This window comes from Bactrocera tryoni, chromosome 2 (genome assembly GCF_016617805.1).
Source record: "Bactrocera tryoni isolate S06 chromosome 2, CSIRO_BtryS06_freeze2, whole genome shotgun sequence".
NCBI classification, from domain to species: Eukaryota; Metazoa; Arthropoda; class Insecta; order Diptera; family Tephritidae; genus Bactrocera; species Bactrocera tryoni.
In genome coordinates, this window is record NC_052500.1 from 17,654,489 (window position 1) to 17,665,572 (window position 11,084).

The 11,084-nt window shown below is 36.7% G+C and overlaps 3 protein-coding genes across 6 annotated transcripts; 2 read left to right on the forward strand and 1 right to left on the reverse strand.

Moving 5' to 3' along the window:
• Positions 1-136: 136 nt before the first annotated feature.
• Positions 137-3,480, forward strand: LOC120767640 (engulfment and cell motility protein 1). 2 transcript variants are annotated; one of them, XR_005704708.1, is made up of 5 exons: positions 137-393; positions 849-1,868; positions 1,940-2,491; positions 2,561-3,170; positions 3,237-3,480. XR_005704708.1 is itself a non-coding variant. In XM_040093811.1 (4 exons), the coding sequence occupies exons 1-4, from the start codon at positions 279-281 to the stop codon at positions 3,058-3,060; spliced, it is 2,187 nt and encodes a 728-aa protein (XP_039949745.1). In that variant the 5' UTR covers positions 137-278; the 3' UTR covers positions 3,061-3,478. The 2 variants fall into 2 exon arrangements, 1 of the variants encoding a protein (XP_039949745.1); XM_040093811.1 differs by having other exon boundaries at positions 2,561-3,478.
• Positions 3,466-7,004, reverse strand: LOC120767641 (probable protein S-acyltransferase 23). The gene is made up of 3 exons (XM_040093812.1): positions 5,307-7,004; positions 4,562-5,053; positions 3,466-4,495 (listed from the first exon to the last, which is right to left on the reverse strand). Exons 1-3 carry the CDS (start codon positions 6,324-6,326, stop codon positions 4,304-4,306), a joined length of 1,704 nt encoding a protein of 567 aa, XP_039949746.1. The 5' UTR covers positions 6,327-7,004; the 3' UTR covers positions 3,466-4,303.
• A 296-nt stretch (positions 7,005-7,300) lies between these two features.
• On the forward strand, positions 7,301-10,998 carry LOC120767639 (threonine--tRNA ligase 1, cytoplasmic). 3 transcript variants are annotated; one of them, XM_040093808.1, is made up of 5 exons: positions 7,301-7,380; positions 8,421-8,478; positions 8,655-9,088; positions 9,149-9,819; positions 9,883-10,998. In XM_040093808.1, exons 2-5 carry the CDS (start codon positions 8,430-8,432, stop codon positions 10,796-10,798), a joined length of 2,070 nt encoding a protein of 689 aa, XP_039949742.1. In that variant the 5' UTR covers positions 7,301-7,380; positions 8,421-8,429; the 3' UTR covers positions 10,799-10,998. The 3 variants fall into 3 exon arrangements, with proteins under 3 accessions (XP_039949742.1, XP_039949741.1, XP_039949743.1); XM_040093807.1 differs by lacking the exon at positions 7,301-7,380 and adding an exon at positions 7,479-7,721; XM_040093809.1 differs by lacking the exon at positions 7,301-7,380 and adding an exon at positions 7,997-8,248.
• The last annotated feature ends 86 nt before the right edge of the window (positions 10,999-11,084 follow it).

The following is an 11,084-nucleotide window of genomic DNA, read 5'->3' on the forward strand; positions in this document are numbered from 1 at the left end:
AAGTTTTGAATTTCTAAACACGACGTTAACCCCTTTTTTCAGTAGTTATTAGGAACCCTCTTACATACGCCAGTGTTTTGTTTGTCATTCAATTTATTGTGAATAAGTTCGTGCAAAGAAGAAGACTGTCAATCAGTTTTCATTTCAGTTGATTTTAGTAAAGTGATTAATATTAGCTGATTTTTTTAACAAATACTTTAGTGTGAAAATATATATTTATTAATTAATAATTCACTCATAAAAGTATTCAAAAAGGAAGGAAATAAGCTTTCGTTAATATGAATATACCGAAAAAAACTCTGGTCAAAGATGCACACATCGTGAAAATTGCTGTGGAGTTGGAGAATTATGTGCCGCAACTAATATGTTTGGATCAGCGACAACCTTTAACGGGTAAATATTCATGAAAAAATATGCAATGCTTGCATTAATTGCTAGGGCTAAACACTTAACGATTCACTGTGTGGGGTAAATAAATATACCAAACATAATAAAGCGGGCAACGCCCTTCCGCAATTATGCTAGTTTTCAATTCGAATGTAGCTCCCACAACAGGAAGCAAAGTAATGGCAGGCATACAAACTAAAAACTTTTCATTTATCATTTACATACCTTCATACAGATAGGGTTTTTATAAGTATTTTCACGTTCACTCGTATATTAAATACTGCTTTTCAAATATATAAACAAACAGCTACTATTATATAAATTTAAGATTTTTTTTTTAAATTACAATTAAATAATATCAAAATATGTTTTGCTATTCTTTATGTTTTTATAAAATATTGCTAACACTATCACATATACAAGTTACTATATTTAATTGTTTAATTGTTTATTTTTTTTAGGTAAAATTCAAGAGATCTGCAGTTATTGGGATATTGCTGATCCACAAAATTATGCACTGGAATTCTGTGATGCGAATAATCAAAAATATGTCACAGAGAAAAATCGTAATGAAATCAAAAACGGTTCAGTATTACATTTGTCATATTCTCCATCGAAAACTGCGAATGATACACTTGAGTCATTACGTTCAGGTTCCATTGTGGAGAAGACGAAATGTTTAAAGCAACTTGCTACACTTAGCAAGGATCATACTTTCGCTATGGAGTTCATCAAAGAACAAGGTCTGACTATTATCATTAATATGATAGAGGATCCTTCACAGAAAGATGACGACATACTAAAATACAGTTTACAAAGCTTCGTCGAGCTAATGGAGCATGATACAATATCTTGGGAAATATTACAAAGCACATTCGTACAACGAAACATTTATATTGTTTGTAATTTTCAACATTTTCCCAAAGAATGTACCCAAAGTGCACTCTCCAACTTGGAGAATATTGTGCAAAATAGCAGCAAATATGTGCTAGTCGAAAAAGATGTCACACTACAAGATTTACTACGTCTACTGCAAGATGCCAATTCGGCAACAACACAACAGAATGCTATTGCGTTAATCAATGCTCTATTCATGAAGGCGGACGAAGCACGCAAACGGCAAATTGCGCATACCATTAGTGCAAAGCCTTATCGTTTGGCGTTGTTAGGCAATGCTTCGGGACGGCAAATAGAGATGACTCATCAATTGTATGTTTTGCAAACACTCACTCTGGGCTTGTTAGAGCAGCGAATGCGCATGAAAATGAACGCACAGGATCAGGATGCGCACGATAAAATCAAAGAACTACGACGCATTGCATTCGATGATTATTCTGGTCAAATGGGTATGGGTGAAGAGCATTTGCGACGCGGTGGTGGCGGATCAGGTGGTGGCAATGTAAATTTTTCGCAGTTTTATAAGAAATTGGGTTTCAAATGCGACATAAATCCAGCACAGGATTTTATTGAAACCCCTCCAGGTAAGTGTAGAGAATATTCACATACCATACACATGTTTCTAAAATATGTATACTCATTCGGACACATTTAGGTATTTTGGCATTAGATTGTATGGTATACTTTGCACGAACTTATACACAACAGTACACAAAAATTGTACACGAAAACTCATGTCGTGCTGACGAACATGAATGTCCCTTCGGTCGCACTTCCATTGAATTGGTAAAGGTGCTTTGCGATATACTACGTATTGGTGAACCGCCAGCAGAGCAATCGGCAGATTTTCAACCAATGTTCTTTACGCATGATCATCCATTCGAAGAATTCTTTTGTATTTGTATTATAACGTTAAATCGTACGTGGAAGGATATGCGCGCCACAGCGGAAGATTTTCAAAAGGTATTCAGTGTAGTGCGTGAACAAATCATACGCACACTCAAGGAACGCCCGGAAAATCTAGAAGAGTTTCGTGCCAAAATTGCTCTACTAACTTATCAAACGATTACTAATTTACGTCAACAAGAACGCATCTCAAAAGAGGAATGCGATTCCACAGCATCAGCTATAGTCAAGTTGAAAGAAAAGATCTCACCACACATACTCGATTTAATTAAACAGCAGCGTCTATCTTATTTGGTAGAAGGTGATGTAAATTGATATTTAATTGATATTATATAAATACTGAAAAATTTCTTTAATTTTTTTCTTTTAGGCACCCGTTTTTCCAAATACTCCCGCGGCACACGTTCCAAAGATAAATTTTGGTATGCTCGCCTCTCACCCAATCATAAGGTTATACATTATGGTGATTGTGATGAGAAAACCGTGCCAACTCTCGAAGAACTTACTAACAAAGTGACCGTTAACGATATAAAACAATTGCTCGAGGGCAAAGAATGTCCGCATATGAAAGAAATGCGTACACGTAAAAATGCTGGTAATCTGGCTTTCTCTATTACGCTCGATTGCATGGAGAATACCACATTGGATTTTGTAGCACCAGATGAGACTACATTTCATTATTGGACAGATGGTATAAACGCTTTGCTGGGTCAGGAAATGACAAGTAAACAAAAGAAGGAAGATTTCGACACGTTATTGTCAATGGAAATCAAATTACGTTTACTGGATACCGAAGGTGTGGACATTAGCAAAGATCCACCACCAATACCTGAAGATCCAGAAAACTATGATTTTTGTTTCGAGAGTTAGGAAGGTGTTTTGCGTGCCTTGCATTATTCTATAATTATGTATTGATGTTGTGATGATAACTCAAATAAGAAATTCCGAGGATCTTTATTCGAAAAACATGCCAAAGTAAAGTAAGTCTAAATTTAATACAATATTAACACTATGTATTGTTTTCTATGTTTGTATGTCGTCTGTAGGTCCCTTAGTAGCGGGACTTGTATAATATTTTATACCAATCTACAAGTATCTACAACGAAAAACAAGACATTTGAACAAAGTATCAAATTATTACATAAATAATAGATATTTGTATTTTTTTTAATAATATGCAATATTTTTATTCACGATTATGCCACTACAGCTTTCGTGTGAACAACAAACTACATATATTTATTTTTACATGTTATAAGCTAGACATAGTATGCGTTTTTTTTTTTTTTTGAATACAACATACATATTATGAATTTAAACTCTTAAACTGTGTTGTTGTGCGAAACTTTTTTTGTACTGCTATGGGGAATTGTTGGGTGCTACGCGAGTTCTTATAAGTATTTTTGGTATTACATTCATTATTTTCCAGCAGTTTACATTGCTGGCAACATCTATAATTTATAAGAAAATTGCGTAATTAGTTTTTCTCAATAATGTAGTTGATAAGGCCGATACGATATACTGCGTATATAGGAATTCAAAGCTTATTTTTAACTCTATACGCAATGAACGTAAATTAATTTACACAATTTTCTTCAAAACATATAAATACTACCCAGATAAATCTGGAACGTTTCGGTCAGGACCAGAATCTTTGAAAAACCGCATTTGAAAGAAAGTTGCTAAACATTTTTTTCATTTCAATAAACACATTTCGGTTTAATGTACAAATTAGTTTTTTAGGCGTTTTAAACAATGTATTTGTACCATCCTGGAGTTAATATTTGTACAAGTATTATTAGTTTGCCTTTCGGTCATCTTACCACATACAAGGCGGAATTTTCTTTAAACTTGTTTCTAAGTTTAAGCGTGACAATATGTGGAATATAAATCGTCACACCTTTCACAGTCATTCTTAATTTTTTCTTCGTAATAATGCTTTGTAGACTTAAGCCGCGTGGTGAATTTATATTTAAGCAATTAGCTATCTTTCATTCAATGTGCTTTTCCCCAAGAGGTGGTTTTATAACCCCGCTCATTTGAATTAAGCTATTTATTATCCATGTGCTGGTATTTTACGGCGCCGCGCGTTAGCGCGTACCTAAGTTTTCAATCAAATATTATCCTCCATGAGTAGATCATTTTCATCAATCCGATCAGGTAGACAAACAAAGAATTCCAATAAATTCAGTATAGGACCACGTGAGAATGGATTCTGATAACGGCCACGCTTGTCACGTAAATATGGATAACGTTTATAATTGAACATCTCATTCGTGGTGAGATTCATGCAGGCATGTAATATCTGTGAAGAAAGTATGGTTATAAAATAAAAGTATCACACATGTTTATCTAAATTATTATGACTTACCGAAGTACAAGTCAATATCCAACCGAGTCCGCAAAAGACCACCGCCTCCAGCAAACCCAGGACATAGAGCAATGTAAAGCCCTCAATCATTACACAGTAGCAAGCAAAGTAAATGGTAAACGAGCAATTCACCGCCACTGAGAGTACGAACAAGAAGAACCACATACGATTTCGCAAGCCCACACAATTATAGATGAACGGACAATGATGATCAAAATACGAAACACAACGGTTGCAGACGCGACAATGTTTAGCACGTAACGGTCGTAAGCAACGGCAGCTATGGCACAAACGCGTCAATATTACATTACGTTTTTTCAACTTATCAAAATACGGTATTTGTTTGATGGCGCGATAGTAAGCGTCCGAGCTGAGTGGTATGTAGCCAGGGTCTCGGCGATTTGCAATGACCCAACTGATCCACATGACAGCATTCCAATAGATGAAACAATAATGGGAGCGGCGAAGTATGTTCCAGGTAATTGGTATAGCCTTGAAAGAGTATATGAAAAACATGAATTAAATAAATATAAATAATTGTCTTTAGAAGTGTATTTATGTACTACAAATGCAAAATTATATCATAAAGGACCAGCAAGGCATAGGTCCGACTTCCTATTTGTTTGTGACATTATCATCTTCTACGCTTTTTTTATGATATTATTATTTGACTAATCAATTTGTTTATCCCTAAATATAATGCCTTTTAATTTGTAGTATCTTTAGCCGCTGGTACATATCTTACCCTTATCATATACATAGGATATCCCCATAATAGTACTGAGAATAAAAAAAGTAGCAATGGTCCCTTTGAATCGCCAGCGCCACCAAATAACCAACCCCAAATTTCTGAAATCGACGGAATCCAACGTGATTTTTTCTTAACTTCATTGTACAGCAAGCGCACAATGTCCTGATGTTGATGTGCCTGCGCCAACATTATCGGTGTTTTACCATTTTTGTCACGCGGTTCTAAATCCATATTGGATTTTTCACACAATAAGCGTACACAGGTCATATTGCCCGAAAGGCAAGCCAAATGTAATGGTGTCGAACCGAAATTATCAGTTTTCTGCAGTTCAACACCAGAGTACATTAGCAAACGCATTAGATCGGCATGACCTTTATAGGCTGCCCAATGCAGAGCGGTGTCACCATTTATATCCGTTAAATGATTTAACGCACCCATGCCGAGTAAGTAAGCAGCAGTGGCTGTCTTGCCATACATACAGGCGCTCATTAGCGGTGTAAGACCTTTAAAATCAGCCGCATTTACAGCAACACCGGCCTGCAACAACACTTGAACAACAGCCGCATGACCTTTGCGACACGCCCAGTGTATTGGTCGCGGGCCCTGTGTACCCAGACAGGGTAAATCAACTGGTGCATTTCGTTCGATTAAATAACGCATCATTTCCACATTGCCATTCAGCGCAACCCAATGGCCTGGCGTATAACCATGTCGATCGCGTGCCGACAAACATTCTATTCCGAATTTTTCCACCAAATTTTCCACATCACATACTTCGCCATTTTTTATCACATCAAATATATCATCCAAATGTGCCATAGCACCGTCAAGACCCTCGAATAACAGTATATTGCTATCATCGTGATCGTCGATGGTGCCATCTCCTCCAGCCGTGTGTCTAACTCTGCCGCCAACATTGTTCACACCTACGCCGCTATGTACCCCACGACGTAACGACGGTGGTGAGTGCGGACGTTCTTCCGTGTTGGCGGCGCTATCTTCTTCAGCGACCATGTTACATGATGTCAGGGGCAACGCCCACACACTGCGGGCGGCCCCCGGACTAGGGTGCACTTTACTGTGCTGCGTTCTGATGATGTCGCCGCTGGCCACGTTATAAAAATCCGTTCTCTCCACAATCACAGTGCCCGAAGCCGAAGGCGATTGATGGAGCGGATTCTCAAGTAGATGGGAAATCTTGTTTGCTTTACACTGTTCACTTCGTTTTATGAAACTTAAAACTCCGAAATAATTAAATTTTACGAATTTTTTCGCTTTTTAGTTTATTAAAGTTAGCCTTTGGGATTAAAGTACTGGTTATAAATAAAAATTTTAAAATAGTAAAGGAATTTGCTAGAACGTTTTCACCGAGAAACTTGTAAGGATATAATGTAAAGTTGAGCAAAATAGAAATCAATAACTAACTGAACAACTTTTGGGTTGTAATAGTCCTTGACAGTTGGTGGACGTATTAGAGAGTAGAGCAATAAAAACATGTGAATATGGTGAGCAAATTAAACGTTGTTTTGCATGCTGAAAGAGACTGAAAGCAACAAATAACTCTCTTCTCCAGAGTTTGCAATGATGCACATGTTATTCGCTTTATGTGATGACAAAGCTGAAAGTTGTCCTATAGTTAGTTTTAATAAACGGGATTTTCGCCATTTTATTGATACCGGATATGCCTATAAAACAAACGGTAAAATATTGTAACATAGGCACCACTTTCTATTTTGTTTACTTTCGTTGTAAATCTGTTGCAGCCTAAAAGTATGCTATGTTTGTGTCCACATATTTATATCCGAAACAAAACATAAATACAGTTTAAATTAACATATATAAACGAATGTTTGTAATAATAACTATCAAAACAAAAACATAACTTGAATCAAAACTTTACAATAAGCATAATATATAATGCATATTAATTTTATGATTTATTTTGACATGTACATCGTTTGATAGATATGGCATCACTTTTCGCACAGTTTACTTTTGACAGTTTTCGTTGCAACGGGATTTCGTGAAACGTGGTGCAGAAACTTAATTTTTGGATAATAAATTCGAGGCATGTTTATTTATAATTAATTTGTGATAAATTTAGCTTTTGTAGCTTAGTGAAGTGGTTGAGTTATGTATAATATTGTACAAGTGGCAGGTGCGCCAAGATATAATCTAATAACACCCGGTATCAAACACCTATACGCTCATTGCCACATTGCCGTAGTTACCAAATCGCAATCATATTTTGTTGGTATTAATAGTAAAATAGAACATGAACAGACCAATTCCAAAGAACTGCTACGAAAGCGACTAGGGCATATATTTGATGCAAAAAGCAACAAAACTAACATCCTTCAAAGAAGCGGACCACCACAAGAGACTTTCTGTCGGCGCTACGCAACATTGGTCGGTGTCTAAAAAAATAGTTAAATATATCCACCTAACCTATATATACTATACTTAGAACTTTTATGATAAAACAAATAGAAAATAGTATATGTATATTTTTTGTTGTTTTGCCAGCACCAAATTCAAAAGCCAATAACATTAATATGTATTTCAAGCTAATAGCCGCGTGGTGCATGCGCATGATTCATACAAACATTGTTAGTAATACTTCATAACAAAAACATATTAGACATCAAAATGTTGCGGCGTAGAGTGTTAAAAAGAGAAGAGAATTGAAACTATTTTCACTACAATTTCGTCTGACGTTGTACACTACAAACTCATCAAGCTCGCAGAAGATTGCATCAGTCAATGTTCATATGAAAAAACATATCAAAAAGCCAAGTTGGCAGTAAAAGAAATTGGTTGAAGTGGCAAAGATGTCTTTGACAAACAGTTAGAAATATTGAGTAATTAATTTTCATTGTAGGAGAAACCAGAGACAATATTTTACTGTTTTTCAGTACTTGTGCGTTTATACATAAGTAAGGCCATAAATATGTTAATTACGTTAAAAGCTTGTGTTTTCAATGTAATATTTTACTTTTGAAGAGAACCTTAATGCGTTCGCATACCTTCTCAGTTAGATAAATATATAGTACATATATGTATGTTTTATAAATCAAGTAGAGTTAACGATTTGTTTAAATTTTCTAGGTTTCAAAAATGAAGAAAGAGAAGCAAAAGAACGCACCTGCTGCAACCGGCAAAAAAGGTGAGCAAAATTACATATGTATATCAATACAACTGAATGATTCATATTTTTACTTGCACATTCAAGTATACATATATCAATGTTCATTTGCAGCAAAAGTGCAATTGATTTTTCTCACTGTCTATGTACATGTTTTTATTATTAATACTCCTTATTGCAAAAAATTAAAATTTCAGAATTGAATCCTTGGCCAAGGTATATTGAAGAGCGTAATGCGCTCTGGGAAAAATTGAAGGTCGAGCGTGAGGCTGAGTTGGCTGCCAAAACCCGTACACCTATTAAGGTAACATTGCCGGATGGCAAGCAAGTTGATGCTACTTCATGGGAGACCACACCTTACGATGTTGCGAAGGGTATTAGCCAAGGTCTAGCTGATAATACCGTTGTGGCGAAAGTGAATGGCGCAGTTTGGGATTTGGATCGTGTACTTGAGCAAGATTGCAATTTGCAACTGCTTAAATTTGATGATCCAGAGGCACAAGCTGTTTTTTGGCATAGTTCAGCGCACATCATGGGTGAAGCTATGGAACGCTTATACGGTGGGCATTTATGCTATGGACCACCAATTGATAATGGTTTTTATTATGATATGCAGTTGGATGGAGACGGTGTAAGTGTATTTCATATATATGTACGCATAAAACACATGATTATATATGTTTTATTCCAGATTTCTACCAATGATTATGCAAGTATGGAAGGTCTTGTAAAGCAGATTGTTAAGGAAAAACAACCATTCGAACGTTTGGAATTGAAAAAGGCCGATTTATTGGAAATGTTTAAGTACAATGAATTCAAAGTGCGCATTTTAAACGAGAAAGTCAATACGGAGACAACCACTGTGTACAAGTGTGGTTCTCTTATTGATCTTTGCCGAGGTCCTCATGTCCGTCATACTGGCAAAATAAAAGCTCTGAAAATTACGAAAAACTCCTCTACCTATTGGGAAGGCAAAGCTGACGCTGAGACACTGCAAAGAGTTTATGGCATTTCATTCCCTGATCCAAAACAATTGAAGGAATGGGAAAAGATACAAGAAGAAGCAGCTAAACGTGATCACCGTAAAATTGGTCGAGAACAGGAGTTGTTTTTCTTCCACGAATTATCACCAGGCTCGTGTTTCTTCCAACCGCGTGGTGCTCACATTTATAACACATTGATGAATTTCATAAAATCGGAGTATAGAAAACGTGGTTTCCAAGAAGTCATTACGCCAAATGTATATAACTCAAAACTGTGGATGACATCGGGCCATTGGCAACACTATGCTGAAAATATGTTCTCATTCGAAGTGGAGAAAGAGAAGTTTGCACTTAAACCTATGAACTGTCCAGGACATTGGTAAATGAAATTTGTTTATAATAAGTATTAAAATCGATACTCAATGAAAATCTCTCATTCCAGCCTAGTGTTCGACACCCGCAATCGATCGTGGCGAGAACTACCTCTACGTATGGCTGATTTCGGAGTATTGCATCGAAATGAACTCTCTGGTGCACTTACTGGACTTACACGTGTACGGCGTTTCCAACAAGATGATGCGCATATTTTTTGCGCACCTGAACAGATAAAGAACGAAATGAAGGGATGTTTGGATTTCTTACGACACGTATACACTATATTTGGATTCTCATTCAATCTCGTTCTATCGACACGTCCTGAAAAATATCTTGGCGAGTTGGAGCAATGGAATACTGCTGAGAAGGCACTCGCCGAGTCTTTGGATGAATTCGGTCTACCTTGGAAAGAGAACCCCGGTGATGGCGCTTTCTATGGACCAAAAATTGATATTACCATTATGGATGCACTGAAGCGGGCTCATCAATGTGCTACAATACAATTGGATTTTCAGTTGCCACAGCGTTTTAATTTAAATTACATCGCCGATGATGGCGAAAAGAAACGACCGGTCATAATACATCGTGCTATTCTCGGTTCAGTGGAGCGAATGATTGCCATTCTTACAGAAAATTATGCCGGCAAATGGCCATTCTGGTTGTCGCCACGTCAAGTGATGGTTGTGCCCGTCGGTCCGCAATACGATGAGTACGCGCAGTCTGTACGTGACCAATTGCATTCAGCAGGATTTATGGCAGAAGCTGATACGGACGCTGGTGATACCTTGAATAAGAAGATACGTAATGCTCAGTTGGCGCAATTCAATTTCATACTGGTGGTGGGTGAGAAGGAACGTTCCTCTGACACGGTGAATGTGCGCACACGCGACAACAAGGTGCATGGAGAAGTCTCAATCACCGATCTTATAACCAAGCTGACCAAGATACGTGACGAATTCATAACAAATGAAGATAGCTTCTAAAGTTTATGAGTCGCAAAAGCATCAATAATTTATTTCCTGCTATTCGTATTATCTATGCAAATTATAATTAGAAGCTTTGAAAATGTTTGCAAATTCAAATAACTATTCGCATAAAACCTCGAACGCATAATAATTCGAGTAATATTTGTGAAATCTACATTATCCAATAAAATGTACTTTAAATGGGTCAGTAAATTTAATTGGTGGTTTAAATTAAATTAGCAATCAGTAAACAGTTCACTCATTCTGCTCATTCACTCAATACTGACGTCGGCAGCGACGCCGG

Coding starts and splice junctions, on each gene's coding strand:
- LOC120767639 (XM_040093808.1), top strand. CDS start 8,430: ATGAAGAAAGAGAAGCAAAAGAACGCACCTGCTGCAACCGGCAAAAAA. Junction 8,479..8,654: donor TGCTGCAACCGGCAAAAAAG/GTGAGCAAAATT, acceptor TTAAAATTTCAG/AATTGAATCCTTGGCCAAGG. Junction 9,820..9,882: donor ATGAACTGTCCAGGACATTG/GTAAATGAAATT, acceptor CTCTCATTCCAG/CCTAGTGTTCGACACCCGCA.
- LOC120767640 (XM_040093811.1), top strand. CDS start 279: ATGAATATACCGAAAAAAACTCTGGTCAAAGATGCACACATCGTGAAA. Junction 1,869..1,939: donor TTTTATTGAAACCCCTCCAG/GTAAGTGTAGAG, acceptor GGACACATTTAG/GTATTTTGGCATTAGATTGT. Junction 2,492..2,560: donor TCTATCTTATTTGGTAGAAG/GTGATGTAAATT, acceptor TTTTTCTTTTAG/GCACCCGTTTTTCCAAATAC.
- LOC120767641 (XM_040093812.1), bottom strand. CDS start 6,326: ATGGTCGCTGAAGAAGATAGCGCCGCCAACACGGAAGAACGTCCGCAC. Junction 5,054..5,306: donor ATCCTATGTATATGATAAGG/GTAAGATATGTA, acceptor TACTCTTTCAAG/GCTATACCAATTACCTGGAA. Junction 4,496..4,561: donor GGATATTGACTTGTACTTCG/GTAAGTCATAAT, acceptor CTTTCTTCACAG/ATATTACATGCCTGCATGAA.